At 53.9% G+C, this 16,374-nt stretch overlaps 4 protein-coding genes across 4 annotated transcripts; 1 reads left to right on the forward strand and 3 right to left on the reverse strand.

Moving 5' to 3' along the window:
* Positions 1 to 109: 109 nt before the first annotated feature.
* Positions 110 to 2,138, forward strand: B0H65DRAFT_518383 (tryptophan synthase beta subunit-like PLP-dependent enzyme; the record flags this gene model as incomplete). Its single annotated transcript, XM_062828696.1, has 3 exons — positions 110 to 784; positions 991 to 1,203; positions 1,543 to 2,138. Exons 1-3 carry the CDS (start codon positions 448 to 450, stop codon positions 2,136 to 2,138), a joined length of 1,146 nt encoding a protein of 381 aa, XP_062684092.1. The 5' UTR covers positions 110 to 447.
* On the reverse strand, positions 2,089 to 4,620 carry B0H65DRAFT_586158 (mitochondrial ketol-acid reductoisomerase). The gene is made up of 6 exons (XM_062830944.1): positions 4,014 to 4,620; positions 3,893 to 3,924; positions 3,741 to 3,803; positions 3,405 to 3,683; positions 2,667 to 3,334; positions 2,089 to 2,607 (listed from the first exon to the last, which is right to left on the reverse strand). Exons 1-6 carry the CDS (start codon positions 4,213 to 4,215, stop codon positions 2,580 to 2,582), a joined length of 1,272 nt encoding a protein of 423 aa, XP_062684093.1. The 5' UTR covers positions 4,216 to 4,620; the 3' UTR covers positions 2,089 to 2,579.
* A 2,177-nt stretch (positions 4,621 to 6,797) lies between these two features.
* Positions 6,798 to 7,991, reverse strand: B0H65DRAFT_99135 (putative E2 ubiquitin-conjugating enzyme). The gene is made up of 3 exons (XM_062831665.1): positions 7,742 to 7,991; positions 7,513 to 7,606; positions 6,798 to 7,333 (listed from the first exon to the last, which is right to left on the reverse strand). The coding sequence occupies exons 1-3, from the start codon at positions 7,760 to 7,762 to the stop codon at positions 6,891 to 6,893; spliced, it is 558 nt and encodes a 185-aa protein (XP_062684094.1). The 5' UTR covers positions 7,763 to 7,991; the 3' UTR covers positions 6,798 to 6,890.
* A 1,160-nt stretch (positions 7,992 to 9,151) lies between these two features.
* On the reverse strand, positions 9,152 to 12,460 carry B0H65DRAFT_99169 (chitin synthase 1). Its single transcript, XM_062831666.1, has 3 exons — positions 12,194 to 12,460; positions 9,579 to 12,125; positions 9,152 to 9,519 (listed from the first exon to the last, which is right to left on the reverse strand). The coding sequence occupies exons 1-3, from the start codon at positions 12,263 to 12,265 to the stop codon at positions 9,382 to 9,384; spliced, it is 2,757 nt and encodes a 918-aa protein (XP_062684095.1). The 5' UTR covers positions 12,266 to 12,460; the 3' UTR covers positions 9,152 to 9,381.
* Between the last annotated feature and the right edge of the window lie 3,914 nt (positions 12,461 to 16,374).

The following is a 16,374-nucleotide window of genomic DNA, read 5'->3' on the forward strand; positions in this document are numbered from 1 at the left end:
GGGCTCAATATCGCAATCCCATTTCCTCCTCCGTTATCGGCCTTCTTCATCCTCTCGTATTCTCGAATTCTTCCATGCTTCAGCATTTTCACACAAGGAACCCATAACGTAGGCCATCCCGGTCATCTTTCGTCATTTTCCGTCCGGTTGTTTGAATAAGCACCCCCGGCTCCGGTCTCGGCGTGGGCTGGGATCCCGCACCTCCGCCGTCCAGGCCCGCCCCCGCTCCGTTCGGGGGTCCCCCGCTTTCGATGGAACGGGAAGCTGACACCGAATTCTAGAACCAAAGACTATCATACAGTCCTGTGATCGAACCTGCGTCTTGTTTCATCCTTCCTTTCTCATCCGGTGTCCTTATATCGTCCATTCATTCACATTACCTTCTTCCACCACCACCACCATCAACAACAAAGTCAACAAAACTGACAACCCCGAAACCCCCCCAAAATGGCCGACCCCAGCACCACCCCTCCCTTCACCCGCGCCTCCGTCCTAGCCGCTCACTCCCTCATAAAACCCTACATCCACGAGACGCCCGTTCTCACGAATACAACTCTCGACCAACTCGCTTCCACCCCTCGCACGCCCGAAGAGTTGAAAGGGACGGAATGGGAGGCTACAGAAAGACCGGCGAACCCAAAGATTAGGTTCTGGTTCAAGTGCGAGAATTTCCAGCGGATTGGAGCTTTCAAGGCTAGGGGAGCGTTTCATGCTGTTGAGAGGCTGAAGAAGACTGAGGGGCTGGAGGGGTTGAGGAAGGGCGGGGTGGTGACGCATAGTTCTGGTTTGTGAAATTTCGTGTTTTTCCTTTTTGGGGTGGGTTTTGGTGTGTGTGAGGTTGTGAGATGTCTGAGGTGTAAGCATGTGAGACGGGGTTGAGATGATGTGTGAGGATGTGTATGGGATGTGTGATGTGATATGTACAAGACGTAGTAGCTACGTGAAGAACTGACAAACCAAACTATATACTAACACATGGCAACTGAAAAGGTAACCACGCCCAAGCCCTCTCCCTCGCCGCCCGCGAGAACGGCATCCCGGCGTACATCGTTATGCCTACTATCTCTCCTCCGCCCAAGATCGCAGCGACAAAGGGGTACGGCGCCAACATAACCTTTAGCGGAAGCACGAGTACCGAGCGCGAGGCGGTTACTCAGGAGGTGATTGAGAAGACGGGTGCGAGGCTGGTGCCGCCTTATGATCGTGGGTCTTGATTTCTTTCCCTTCCCCCCCTTCCCCTCATCATTCCATAGTTTCTTTCTTCGGAGTCTGCTCAAAGTCTCTTGAGAATCGCTTTAAGCTTTCTTCAGAGTCTCTTCACCCTTCTCTTCACCCTTCTCTTCACCCTTCTCTTCACCCTTCTCTTCACCCTTCTCTTCACCCTTCTCTTCACCCTTCTCTTCACCCTCCTTTTCACCTCCCTCTTCACCCTCCTCTTCATCCTTCTCTTCACCCACTAACCTTCACCCTCCTTTTCACCTCCCTCTTCACCCTCCTCTTCATCCTTCTCTTCACCCACTAACCTTCACCCTCCTACAACAGACCCAGACATTATCCTAGGCCAAGGCACCGCCGCCCTAGAACTCCAATCGCAAGTCGCCGCCTCCCTATCCACCTCCGGCAACACCAACCGTCGCCTCAACGCCGTCATAACCCCCTGCGGCGGCGGCGGTCTCCTCTCCGGCACCGCGCTCGCCTGTTCCGACCTCGACCCTTCCTCCGGTGGTCCAATCCTCGTCTTCGGCGCCGAACCCTCCTTCTCCGGCGCCGACGACGGGCGCAGGGGGTACTACTCGGGCCAACGGATCGAGAGTGTCAGTTCGCTGACCATCGCCGATGGGTTGCGGACTCCGCTGGGTGCGTATCCGTGGAGTATCATCTATGAGAGGAAGCTGGTGGCGGGGATGTACAGTGTGGGCGAGGAGGAGATCAAGAAGGCGCTGAGGCTGGTGTATGAGAGGATGAAGGTTGTTGTTGAGCCGAGTGCTGTGGTGGGGTTGGCGGTGGCGTTGTTTAATGAGGAGTTTAGGAGTATGGTGGAGAGGGAAGGAGGGGAGGAGGGATGGGATTTGGGGGTTGTGTTTAGTGGGGGGAATGTTGAGTTGGCGGCGTTGGGGAGGTTGTTTGGTGAGGAGTGAATAGGGCGATTGAGAGAAGAGGTATATACTGTATAGAGAGAAACTAGGAGGTGAAGTCAGTGGCAGCTCGTCCGATATAAGATGCAGATCACCAAAGCATGGGCATAGACCAAGCAATTGAACAGAGAAAAAAGGAAAAGTTCATTGACCGACATGCCACCGGGCAGAGGCCCCCCATAAAGATAATTATATACAATCCGAACAAACTGAACCCAGAACAAACCAAATCGAAGAGACGTCGGAGAAAAGGCTTTTTAATATCCCCCATATTTCCCAGAGGTATCCCGTCCCGTTCCAGCGGCCGGCCAGTCATGATGCGGCCTGTGCAGCGTGTGTGTGTCTGTCATTTTTCAAACCTGCCCAACTACCGGAGTATCATTTGTGTATCCCTCGTGCAAGCAGAAATCACCACCCAACCAAAAAGCATTGAACGCCAGTTGTTTACTTCTGGTTCTCGGGACGGAGGGAGCTAGAAGAGAAATGTTAGTCAAGGGACTTTGTAGCAGAGGGGCAGATGAGGTCACATACCGAACGGCCTTGCCGGCGCGCCAGATCTCGAGGTTGCGGATCTCGTCGAGCTCAGCCTCGTAGCGCTCACGGTAATCAGGCTGGGAGTTGTACTCGAGAGAGCGCTTGGTCTCGTCGCCGTTCTTGACGGAGTCGTAGAGGTTGTTGAAGACGGGCTTGAGGGCGTCCTTGAACTTGGGGGTCCAGTCGATGGCACCACGGCGGGCGGTGGTGGAGCAGGCGTCGAACATCCAGTCCATGCCGTGGGCACCAATGAGGGGGTAGAGGGACTGGGTAGCCTCCTCAACGGTCTCGTTGAAGGCCTCGCTGGGGGAGTGGCCGCGCTCGCGGAGGACCTCGTACTGGGCGAGGAACATGCCGTGGATACCGCCCATCAGGCAGCCACGCTCACCGTAGAGGTCAGAGTAGACCTCCTTCTCGAAGGTGGTCTCGTAGAGGTAGCCGGAGCCGACGGCGACACCGAGAGCGACGGCCTTCTCCTTGGCCTTGCCAGTGACGTCCTGGTAGACAGCGAAAGAGGAGTTGATACCACGGCCCTCACGGAAGAGGGAGCGGACGGTACGGCCGGAGCCCTTGGGGGCGACGAGGATGACGTCAACGTCGGTGGGGACCTCGACCTTGGTGAGATCCTTGAAGACGGGGGAGAAACCGTGGGAGAAGTAGAGGGTCTGTTGAAGATGGTGGTTAGCTCGCGCCAAGAGACTCAAGGGCACCTTGGGTGTAAGCGTTGTTACTCACCTTGCCCTTGGTGATCTGGGGCTTGATGTGGGGCCAGGTCTCGGACTGGGCAGCATCGGAAAGGAGGTTCATGACGATGGTGCCGCGGGAGATGGCCTCATCGACATCGAAGAGGTTCTTGCCGGGAACCCAGCCATCCTGGATGGCATCCTCCCAGGACTTGCCGTTCTTGCGGACACCGACGATGACGTTGAGGCCGTTGTCACGGAGGTTGAGGCCCTGGCCGTGACCCTGAGAGCCGTAGCCGATGAGAGCGAGGGTGTCGTTCTTGAAGTAGTCCTACAGAAATAAAAGGGTCAGTATGGTATTTCACGTGAGCAAGTTTGACCCGCTCACGCCACCGCCGTGCCCCGCCCAAACCTTGGGATGATCCATGGTTGGGGAAAGCTCATAGCTGAGCTATGAGGGGGCTGGGCTTGGAGCTATGGGCACATTTGTTTCTGAGGGCAGCTTGGTTGAAATTGTGTAATTGAGATGGCATGACTCACGAGGAGCTTCTCAGCGGGCCAGTCACCGCGCTCTGTATGTAGGGACAGCTCGTCAGTAAACAGTCATGTTGAGATTTCGGCCCAATGGCTGCCAATTGAGTGGATCTGGATATGGACTCACCGTGAACTTCCTCCTTGTGGCCGGCAAAGTCCATGGTCTTGACACCGCGGACCTGCTGGCGGGCAGGGGCGGCAACGGCCTTGACGGCAACGGAGGCGCGGACAGCGTTGGCAGCAGCAACGAAGGTGCGGCGCTGGACGGCGGGAGTGGCCAATTGGCGGGCCAGGGGGCGGAGAGCCTTGGTGCAGTTGCGGGCGGCCATTGTGATGGATTGCTTGGGGGATGATGTGATGGATGGGGAGGGAAGGAAAGAAGGACGGGAGAGAAGAAGAGAAGCAAGAGGGGAAGAGATGGTTGGCTTTTGAGGAGATCCGGAGCTCAGGAGCGGCAGCTTAGTACGGAGCAGCTACGGAGGACCACGACCTTATTGATCCCAACCGTCTGACTGTCTGTGACTGTCTGACGCTGCCGAGTAGTCACCGATATGCGGGTCCAAATTTTTAAATTTCCCTCCCGTTTGCCAGACTCGAGCAACGCGCACCGCAAAACAGACGCTCTGGTTGGTCCGCGACCCGTCCGTGGTTGGAGCTGGCTGCCATGCTGTCACCGAAGTCGGTCGCTGGCGAGAGCTGCCGAAGCTGTGGGTGGGGCCCCCTGTCCACAGCTTGGTCCATAGTGGACATCTTGGCGAGCTATGGCTGGGGCCTCGCTGGGGAACCAACCTGGGAAGCTCTGTCTCCAAAAGCGTGAAACCCGCTTTCGCTTCCCCTCTGCTGTTTCGCTGTGAGCCTGTGACTGGCCCGGGCCCCCAGCCGTGCCAGCCAAGCCCGGGCGCGCCAAGAGATTGCCAAGGCGAGGCCATTCCGACTCCATACCGGCCCAAAGCAGACGACGACACGGAGCACGCACGAGCCAGATGCTGGCGATGCTGGACCCTTTGCAAGCCAATTTCAAGGCGTTGCAATTGACGCCAAATGGTGACTCCGATGTCTTGGACTACCGGCCCTGGACCGACCAGATCCGCCCCTATTGTCCACGCCGTTGTCGCCCTACCCCCCGGTACGGAGCTCTGACAACAGCCTCGAGGGACGGCATTGCCAAAGCTCCATACGCACTGAATTCCGCACTTTGCTTTTGTCAAAGGTTCCGTATCCACTCCCGTCATTCCGATTGTTGGCGTGTGTTTACTTGCCTCCGATGATGCCACCTTCGTCAATGTAAGGGAGTCTGTGAGAACAACCCGTTTCCTAGTTGCCACGACGGGTCCCGTCCCCTCCTCAATGTCACCACAATTCGTCACAAGCAAGGAACCATCCACAAGCAAGCTGTGGGCTCTCCCAGCTCCAGAGGTTCTCACAGCTCCATGAGAGCTCCGACCAGCGCCCCGAAAAGGAGACGAAGTCACCTTGAAAACTGGGGTTGAGCGGGTCCCTCTGCCTCTCCCAAACCGTGGCCCACGATCCACGAATTATTGAATGGGTACACCCCTGTCACTTTCCAGTCTCCAGAATGTCACCTCACTGGTTGACCACACAGCTCCGAACCGGGCAACGTCCATTGTTGTGTACATAGCTGCCATGCCACTGCGGCTTCGGCCCGCCTTCTCTGCAAACTGCATGGGGATGCCTTCATGTCATTTAGGTAATGTGTCTGGGGCTGGGGCGATGATGTGCTTGCTTGTTATTGTTACCTCCCACTTCCACTTCCACTTCCACTTCCGAATCCGATCAATAGTTTAGTTTTTGTGACTCCTGTTCTCGGTATTGTTGTTGTGATCCTTGATATTTAATGATGACTCACAAAAGAGGTGAGAGTAAGTCTGGAATCTGGATTTCAGGGGTAGTAGGACGGCATGTGAAATGGACCGATATTCGGAGGCTTTTTCGTGATTGTGTCTTTGGTTTGTGCTGAGTGGTTGGGGTAGGCAATGGTAAAGAGGGAAACCCTTTGTTTTTTTCACTGACATACTAACAACGACTGCGTTGTGTTGTGGTCAATATGTTTTGACAACGTCTTTTTCCATGCCACATGCTCTGTCAGAATGGAAAGGAACTTGCACCATGTTGCCAATGCCCCGTCGTCTGCAAAGTCGAATCATCCATGAGCAAGGTAACAATATGAAAGAAGGTGTCTATCATAAAGATGGGTATACGTGGTAAGTACGCCACTACATGAACCCCATGGAACAAAGGAAATCAAACAAAAACAAGGGAAAAGTACAGATGGGACGTCATAAGTGCATATTAACACCACTCCCTTGGCCATTGAAACTCGTTTCATGTCCATTCGTCATATAAAAAAACGCCGCTTTAATGAATCCGCTTCTAGCATTCCCCAGTCTTCTTCCCCCCTCCCCCTCCTTCGCTTCCACCAATGTAGGTACGTTCCAGTCCCTCGTCTTCCCGCCTACATTACATACCCGCCCGCAGAGAGCCTAGAACTTAGCTTAGGGAGCTTCCATGTTTGAGTAAGGTAGATCCGGGGAGTTCGGCGTGTCAGGTAGTAGCTCCCGCCCTGCGCCCCGTCCGTCGTCTGACCCCCTTCCCCCCTCCCCGCCCGCCCAACACTACCAGCCTTAAAACAGATAAGGAAACTGCCGGTGAACTGACTGACAGCGAGCGAGCGAGCGAGCGCCTGCCCATCCACCCACTGACAGAGCAGCACAGCAGTTCCACTCCCACAACTCCATTCTGCACGCCAAGCATAGCGCGTGTTCATCCCGATTCCCGGGCCATCCTGTACCATCCCCATGGGACCTGGGGGCTGGGGCTATCTCACAGTTCGCTTAGATCTAAATAAGGCAGGCGCTGAGGCTGAAAACCAGGCGAGCTGAGACTTTTGAGGCTGAGAGGCTGAGGAAGAGGTGAACGCACGGGCCTAGTTCTTCTGATACTGATGTTTCTTTTGAGTCTTTTGGCTTGATTGGGTTCCCGATACCTACTGGGCAACCCGTTCATACGTCTGACCCTTGACCGTACCGCCCGACATGGCCGCCCTGACGTTGCGCTTGAAGCCCTCCCTGTTGGACCTCAGGTCCTCGGCCGCCTCCTTGTTCAGCGGGTCGCTCGCGTTGGGCTCGAGGAAGAGGAACTGCAGGCCGACGATGACGGCGTTCAGGTTGAGCACGGGCTTCCAGTCCTCGCGCAGAATGTTGAGGCACACCTTGCCCTCCAGGTCGATGTTGGGGTGGTAGATCTTTTCGCGGCACTGCACCTTGGGCGGCTCGTGCGGGAAGTTGGGCGTGATGTTGAAGGTGAAGCTGAACTTGCCGCCCTTGTACATGCCCTCGTCCGGCTCGATGTAGAGGATGAAGTTGAGGATGTCGTCTGGGTCCGGGAACTCGGTCTTCATTGTGCTGCCTAGTGAAAGCTCGCTGAGATCTGTTTTTAGGCGTTACCGCCCCGTGAGGAGGGCAACATGGCGTTAGCTTGATGGTTCTTTCTCTATAGCTGTGGACTAGGCGGAGCCAAAGACAGCTCAGCTCGAACGGACATGTTGAAGCAGGGACCGAGAATCGGCAGCCTCCGGCCAGGATTGCGATCGGATCGCCGTTACGTACCTTTCTGCACCCGCAACTGCGCCGCCGTAACCTTCTTTTTCTTCCCGCCACTTTCAGCTCCAGCCGCATTCTCGGCCTTCTGCTGCTCTTTCTTCTACATAATTGATCAAGATCGTGTCAGCATCACAGTTTCGCGCGTCCCGTCTTAGGTCGTTTTGAGCATGATCACATCAGATCATGCGCGCCCTACTTGATGGGAGAAGGATCAAAGTATCGTGGTGTTCCGTACCATAGACCAAATCTTCAACATCTTGACGGTGGTGACCCTGCCGCGGATCCACGTATGTGTTTGCTTGCCGGATATGTATATGCGATGCGGGTGCCAACAGACTTCAAGTCTTCTAGGCGCCGAGGGACGGGGGGGACAAGGTCGTCGAGGGTTTCGGTTTGCGCTCGAGCGGGAAAGGTAGGGTTGGTTGAAAAGAGGACGGAGATGGAGATGATGTACGCGGTAGGTGTCAAACTACGGGTCTGCGAAGGTTGCAGGAGGTAGGAAAGGGATAGAGGTATTGGATGACGCCGAGGCCTGCGTTGCGTTGCGTGCGTGGGCGGTGTATTTAAGGTATTTCCGATCGATCAAGATGACGGACCGGTCGTGCGTAAGGTATATGTGTCAGGGGAAAGATCAAACAAGACAAGACAGGAAGTGTCAAACTAGACCAAAATGCTACCAACGACAAGAGAGGAACTGCAGTGAAGGCGGAAGCTTCAAAATGTGTCAGGCCGGAAGTTCTTGTTGACGCTCGATTTGTCAGGACAGTGGCAGGTGTGATGCGAAATCCAGATTCGCGATACGTGATATGATAAACCCAACTGATGGCGTTTAGACCTGGCACCTTGATGCGGGAGGGGCACGCGATAACAGAAAGGCAAAGCGCCGGCCGGCAGGCGCTTCCAGATTGGTCCGCCCGCCGCTATAATACTGTCCCGTCACGTCAACAACGTCGAGGTCTCTACAACATTCTTCAAGAAACCTTTTAACGAGCTGTCGAGGAGTGTACTTTTAAAATAGAAATCAGTAACTAAATCAGAGGTGTAAAACACATAGAAAAGATGTCAAATCCCCGGGTGCACAATCGGTAGTATTCGGTGATCTCATCATTACAGTGGATTCCGTGGCCGCAACCCTCCGGTAACTTTAGCTGTTAGGTAAGGTGTATCATACCGTACAATACGTCCCGAAAGTTACACGCTCTATCGCCGCTCCGGCAGCTCCGTCCAGGTCCCGTATCTTCCGTCTATCACTCCGGGACCCGCCTGATTATCCGGGATTTGGTATATTGGGTTTTACAGTAAGAACTATCAAATACTACATAGTGTTCACAAGTTCTATGATACTAAAATTCATAATCGGTCCGGACTTAACGAACGAAATAAGAAGAAAACGCCCTGACCTAATGTCTTCTTAGACATTCCCTCCATCCCCGTAGCTCTCTTTACATCTCTTTCGACCTAGCTGCACAAAGACATTCCAAGGTCAAGATCAATACATGCTGGCTCGCTCCTGTCGACATCTTGGAAGATCGTAACCCAGAATTAAAACATTAACCTGTGTATGTCAAAGAGAGTGTGTCCCATTTTGTTCCATCTATAATTGTCACACCCAACCAACCAACGAACAAGCAAGTAGTTTACCCCAACAATGCGAAACACCACACAGCCTTTCATACCAGCATAAGAGAAGCCAGCATTTGATACTACACATGTAATAAAAAGTAGGCTTTTTGGGACCGTTTCACGATACTACCCTACCATGACGCCTTGCCGCCGCCAAAAAGCAGCAAACCTCCTCCCTTCCTCCTTCCGTTTTGCGCTTTGTAAACATTGTATAAGCTCCAACAACAACCACGTGCTTTGGGTTTGCTTAGCTTAGCGACGGGCAAAGCAGCACATGATACCGGTCCTGCCAAGGAACCAACAGAAGCCAATAAAGCGGACGACAGAGAGCGCGCCAGTAGCGAACAGAAGGAACTTGAAGAACCACGCAGTTCTCGCGGATGCAGTTTGCTATTAACGTATGTTAGTAAGTGGTTCAAAGTCAAAAGAAGGTGAACAGCAATGCTTACCCCGATGCCAAATGAGTTAAAGTTGTCACTGGTGATAACAACAGCGAGGATGCAGTTGGAAAACAGCCAAGTCACGACAAGCATGGTTCTGAAAGACTTGTACGAGTCCTCGAGATCCTTAGGCTCCGGCGTCTCGTCTTCCTTGTACGGAGCAAGAGCGCGCCTGACGGTGGCCTCGAACTGCTGGTCGATATCCTCCTGCGGCTTCTCAATCTCCTCCACCACGGCCTCGTCCTTCTCGCCCTTGCTGACGTTGGCGGACGGCAGTGCCTCGTTCTTATCCGAACCCTTGGTACCCCACGAGACGTCGTGCCAGTTGTTGAAGGCGTAGACCATGAGGATGTTGATGTAGGTCGACATGAGGAGCATGTAGTAAGGGAACGAGTGGAACATGTGCCAGGGGTCGAGGTACATGAAGGAGGCCAAGAAGTAAAGACCGTAGATGGTTACCAAGGCCACCAAAATGACACCTGCTGATCCTGAACCGCCGAATAACGAAGCCATTGCGTTCTTAGCATTGTCCAGCTGTAGTTGTTCGTCGAGCGGTACCGAGAACGCGCGGGCAACAAGATAACCGGACAAAACCAAGATGTAAGACTGAATGAGCGAGAAGACGATGAACGAGGTGATGTATGTCCACTTGGAACCCTTCGGCCGATTACCCAATGCAAGGATAAACTGCAGAATAACGAATGCCAGGTAGATATACTTGAGAACCGCGTTGAAGAAGGGCGTTACCGTGTCACCGAAGGGCCAACCGTGATGTTCTGCCGAAGAGCTAGAAGCCGTAACCGGGGTACCGACGAGATCCATGATGACAGTTGTGGTGAGCCAGTAGGAAGAGAGAGAGAACCATGTGAAGATGACGTTTGCGATATTGTAGATGAGCTGGACGTGGAAGAAGAACATGCGGACGATGTTATGACCGCTCTTGTACATTCTTCCGAAATGCATAAGCGAGTACAAACTGGCGGCGAACGAACCGTTGAGCCAGCGACGACGCTGAGAGATGAACTCGGGCGCACCTTCGGGCACATCGGTCTCACCCTTGGCAGCCTTGATGTAGCTCAAATGCCATTTCTGGCCAGCCTTGGCGACCAGTTCGAAGCAGAGAATACGATCTTCGGCCAAGAACATGTTCTTCTTGAAAATGTTCATACCCTCAATACCCTTCTTGCCCAAAAGCTTGGACAGGGTGTGATCACCGTGGAAGTACTGCTCCAACGGCCGGCCCATGATGGCTCTGAAACGATAGGCCGAGAAGGCACCAGGCAACACAGAGACGTAACCGAAAGCACTTTCCAGCGGCTTGTCGAGAATGTTGGAAATCTTGTACTCGAAGTTCTGGACGGCGACCAGGGGGTTGAACAGCTTCTTGCCGCCCTTGCCCAACATGGCGTGAATTTCACCGCAAGCACCGCCAAGATCCTTGTCGTTGTAGAAACCCTCCCAAAGAGCCAAGAGCGACTTGGGGCTAGGCTTGGTACCGGCATCCAACAGAATGCATACCTCGGGGTTGAGGATACGGCCAAAGGCATTGAACAGCCAACGATGCGAGTTGATCTTCTTGGTGTTCTTCTGCTTCAAGCAGAAAATGAACTGCACGGGGGGCAGTGTCTGCGGGCCGTCATCCACGGGCCGGATGAGCGCCTGGTTTGGTGTGACGGAAAGCTGGGTTGTGTACTCGAAAATGTGTGCAACAGTCTCCTTGCCGTCAACGTCCTTCTTGATAACACCATCCTGATAAACACCGATGGTGGCCAGAACGTCGAGAACGTCCTTGTCTGTGTTTCCAAGACCGTCGAAAACCAAGCAAACGACAATCTTCTGCCACGCCGGTCCTCCGCGGTTCCAGAAAGAGGACTTCTTCAGGTTTACGATATCGCGGATGTTCGTCATGACAGAGTGCAGCGTTCTGGAGAGCAGGACCTTGTCTTCGTTGTAATACGTAATGGCGATGAGAAGCTCGGTATGTCTGTTGTACATGCGAGGGCGCAAATCGTAACCGTTCTTGAGCGTAAAGTCGTTGGGATCGCAAGTGGCGGCAGTGTAGCGCATCTTGAAGAACTCCTCGTTGTTGCCCTCCTCATCGCGGTACTTGGGCTGAACAGCGTTCCTAATAGCACTAGGAACGGGATAGTCAAGACTCAAAACGGAACCCTGGACGAGCTTGACCTTTCTGGTGGCATAACGCTTCAGGCCGCCGCCCGGAGCAGCGTTGGGCTGCTGACGACGGATCCAGCTCTCGTCCTCATCGATGGCGGACATCCTGTACGCCGGATCCGTCGCATAGTCACCCCCGTAGTTGTAGCCCTGATCGACACCACCGCTGACGCTGACGCCGCCGCCGCCATAACCCCCGTGAGGTGGCGGGGTAGGGTTGACAGTGACACCAGCTCGCGTGGTGCCAGCACCAGGAGCATAGGATTCGGTCAAGCTATACGCCGAGACAGGGCGAACTGGAGGCGTATCGGCGCCCAAGCGGTCATTGTCGTAGTGGATAGGATTTTCGGAGAGGAAGGGGGCTTGCGCATCGTGCTGGTCGCCCTGGATCATGACGTTCGCGTTAACATGGCTACCTTGAGTATTCGCTGTCTGACAAAGAACCAACTTACCTGGTTGTGCCCACCGCGCAGATCTTGTAGCTGGTGGCCTTCATAGCCGTCGCCCCGACCGTGGTACGCCATGGTTGCGGACCGTGGAATAGGGACTGGGAAGAGCGGATGTAGAGAAAGCTCGAATACTGCTGGAGCCTAGATGTTGATGCTGGAGCAGGAAGGAATTACAAGGTATTCACTGTCGGATAATTATGGAGAGTTGGGGTTGGCGGTCGAAACGCCCTTCGCCGGCCAGGAGGTCAAAGAAATGGTCGCGGTGTGCTGAGGAACAGCGGGGCTGGACTTCTTTCTCCGGATAGGTGGGCGTGGAGAGAGAGTGGCAGCAAACAATGGCGAGGCGGGAATGGATGTCAGCTGGAGACTGGCGACTGACTGGAGGGGATCCAAGACCAAAAGTGGCTGGCAAAGACTCCAGGTCAAACAAAAGCTGCCGTCGAGAGAAGCCGGGCGAGCGATAGGATGCGTAAGATAGCGAGAGACGGGACAGGACGTATCGATGCTAACAGAACATGCCTCTGTTTCCTGGAGAGTGAGGGTACTGAGCAGGAAGAGAAACAAAACAAAATGGCAAAAACCTTTGTTTCAAGATCTCAGGAGAGCAACAGGTCGGTCAGTGAGGTATTGGTATAGGTTGTTCTAGGTTGGAAGCCCAGGGGCAGGAGGAGTGGGGATTTCGGAGAGGGCCCTGGTCCAGGTCATTGCAGGTCATTGCAGGTCCCGGTCTTTTTCGCTCGCTATAAACATTGGCTCACTGGAGGTGAGGTGTCAACCACAACACGGCACGGAAAAAGGAGCAGCACTGTCAGGAGGGCGTGGCTTAGCAACCTCCTCTGGCGAATGCTGCAGGGATGCAATCACCTCTAAAAAGAACATCAACGAGTGGCCAAAATGGCTGGCCCCACCAACTCAGGAATGCATCCATGCAATCCCATTGCGAGATGGCTTCAACTGGCTCGGGTCTCGACAGTGAAATGTCGTGAATGTGTCGTCTTGATGCTGGGCATTGGTTGGCGCTGCCTCATCGCGATAGCCACTCCGTGTTGGAGTCTCTGAGGCATGTTGAGAAAAATGAAGCCGGCCTACGTCAGTCGTCGTGTTGCCGTCCCATGTATTCTGTCCCGCCTCTGCCCGCTCATGCCGCTGCAACTGTGTGTACCAAGTGGAAGCCGTCCCTACGCTAGTGTCACCCATTACAAAGTTGACGGATAGGAGTTCCATCGAGCCCCTGAGTCCCACAAAGTCTTGAGATTCGTTTCATGACCCATCGTAGGTATGGAAAACGAAGAAGGATGGCGACTTTTGCTTTGTCCAACATTGTGAAAAAGGGGCCGGGGACATGCAACTTTCTTTCATCGTCCCAAAATGTCGGATAATGTATGTTTCTTTGACCTCTTTTCAAAGCAGCAGCCGGCGTCTGCACAATGCACGTTTGGCTTCCGCTTGGCTGCTCCTGCCGTTTGTCCCTTTTGGCTTTTTTTTACGAGTTATGCACAAGTTCAGATGTCTCTGTCTCCTGTCCGCAGCACCGGATCAGTACAAGCTGCGACCATGATTGACACCGCTTTCTATACCCAAGCAGGTACTGATGGGCAGATGCGTGGGGATTGGGGATTTCCTCTCCGCTTAGGTTCTTTCAGGGTCCAAACTCCAACTTCTAAAGCCTGGGCGCAATGTTATCGATCGAGTCGACATCTCCAAATTTCATCCCACCTTTCAAAGAGACGACGGACACTTCCATCACGCTCAACCATCAGTTGAGTTGATATCCTGCTTCTCACCAGCTTCTCAAGTTATCAATGACCCTCCAACTTGATATATAGTGGCTGCCACACATCGCGGCACAATGATATCAGGGTCAACCCTCGCTGACAGGATCGTCCCGGTTGTCCACCTCCCAGTTTCCCCCGTTTCCCCCTCCATTTGCCCCCCCAGCAGCCCAGCTCCCAGTAAAATACGGAAAATAGGTGCCCCCTTCTTCTGGTTTACCGCGACTCTGAAACAGCAGCGCTACCCACCCGCTCCAAAAGTCCAAACATGTTGACGCACTCTTTCAATTCCCAAATTCTCACGGGTTGGGCTGGCTGGCAGCTGATTGCATTCATGGTTTTTTTGGAGTGACACGCGACGTTGAAAGTTCACCAATACAGTTGCGGCCAACTGGCATTGCATAGCACATGCTGCTGCTTTGTGACTACTGCGTACATGGTGTACATACGAGAAATGGCGGGGAGACCGCTGTTCGTTCGATGTTTGACATGAAATCCCAGGACTGATCTTCCTACCGGGTCACACACATGATGATGATAGGTAGGGCTCAGTTGAGAACCGTTCTTTTCATTTGCTCGCTATGATCGAGACTGATTCAGTCCCGTGCCCATTCGGTGCCGGTGGCCGCGTTGGATACTGGATACGGGCAACGGGAAACAGAATATGATTTCGGCCACAACTCAAGACATTGGCAATTGCTTACCTAGTGAAGCCGTCCGTATTGCTGTAGGCTCAATTTTCCTTTGCCGTTGGCGCACAAGAAGAGGAAAGGGGGGCTCTTCGCTGCTACCTGTAGCTAGCTGCTCAGAGCCGCGCGCACCCTCGTCCAAAAATAGCACAGACCATGATCGTCGCTCAAAAGAAGGTTTGGAAGACCCTGAACGAGGCACAACACGAGGGAACAGGAGCATTTGGCTGGGGCCATATTCGAGGCGAAGCAAAGCACCAAGCAGCGGGCCGCTGGCAGGCACACGAACGTACGTTACAGCTAGACTTTGTGTGGGAACTTTGTTCAACCAACAAGCGCGTCCCGGCTGCACGTCGAATATTGCAAATTTTGGTTTGCTTACATACCTTGTGCGCTTGTCTGCTTGCTCTGGAAATAAAGAATTGTTTTGCGAATGTCCGAAAGGGTTGCCAAACATCCTGCCCCGGTTTTTTGACGAGCGGCGGTAAACCATTGATCTTACGGCCCCGTCTCACTCAACCATGGTGGAGAAGACGAACTATATAAGTACGAAGCCCTCCAGTCGCCAGTGTGTTGTTTGACGCATAGCTACGGCGGTGCGCGGTTGCGCAATCCCACATCAGCGAAAATTCGATTCGGTTGAGCGCATCATTTCTGGCCACATAGTATGCTGACGGGTCGTCTCAAGCTACCCTGGCGGCCGACAGCGTGAGGAGTTCATGATTCCGCTTGGTGTCGGGCTGTTGACCGTCCACACCGAGCGTAGTAACTCTACATCGCTATGGTCGTGCGGCGGGTTCTTGCCGTAAAACCCCCCAGTGTCGTCGTCGATGTTGGATGCTATGGTGGTCTTGTCTGGCGTCAGAGCCTCAATGGCACCAGTTATATGGCATGGCAATTTGTTGGAGTCCGAGAAACCTCCGTCAGCTTGCAATCCGCAACAAATACGTGATAATTCCCTGCCGCGGCCGGTTTACTTCTTGCCTGTTGTCGGTCAAGTCTGTTTCAAGATGGGCGGTTTCACTATAAAGCTCCCTTGTCGCTCCCTAGGAATGTCGAGAGCATAGAAGCAAACCACAAACCAAGCACGGCTCCTTTTGCCTCTCGAGACAGTTTTCGTTGCGTATTCCGCCGCCAGGGGCAATGCTTCTCAAGTTTGAAATCTGCACAATGCCGTCCGCCACCTTCGGACCTGACTCTGAACAGCCAGTGCCACTCGACCGTGGTTCCGAAGCGAAAACGATGGCTCCGGAGCGGAGGACTGGTCCCGCTCTCCGGTGCTCGGGTACACCGTTCGTCTTCGTCTTTGTTCTGGAAGGTTGTCCCGAAAACGCAGCCCGTAGCAGGGCCGTCTCTCAAAGGCCATACACACCTTATCCATAGCGTCGCCAAGTTCGACCAAATGCGCGTAATGTGCTACTGCGTACAGACGTAGCCGAAATGGTTAGCGTACCCTATGGGCGTTCATCGACCTGGTGATCCGTGTAACTGTTGTGCTCTGTGGTTCAGTTGCGCAAGAACAAAAGCAGTTCCATAGGTGAAAGTGAGCAGAGTTCCACGGCATGGCGCCCCAAGACGACACGAGATGAGTGATGCCCACGGAATAGATTGCCCACGCCGAAGCCGTTCCTCAATGGGGAAGTTATCAAGGATCGAGGATCAAATCGTCTGTCTGGGAAGGGCGAGCTTGGATTGCGGGGCAATATAGAGTATCGTGGGATTA

This window comes from Neurospora tetraspora, assembly GCF_033439725.1.
Source record: "Neurospora tetraspora strain CBS 560.94 chromosome Unknown B0H65scaffold_2, whole genome shotgun sequence".
In the NCBI taxonomy this organism is placed as follows: Eukaryota; Fungi; Ascomycota; class Sordariomycetes; order Sordariales; family Sordariaceae; genus Neurospora; species Neurospora tetraspora.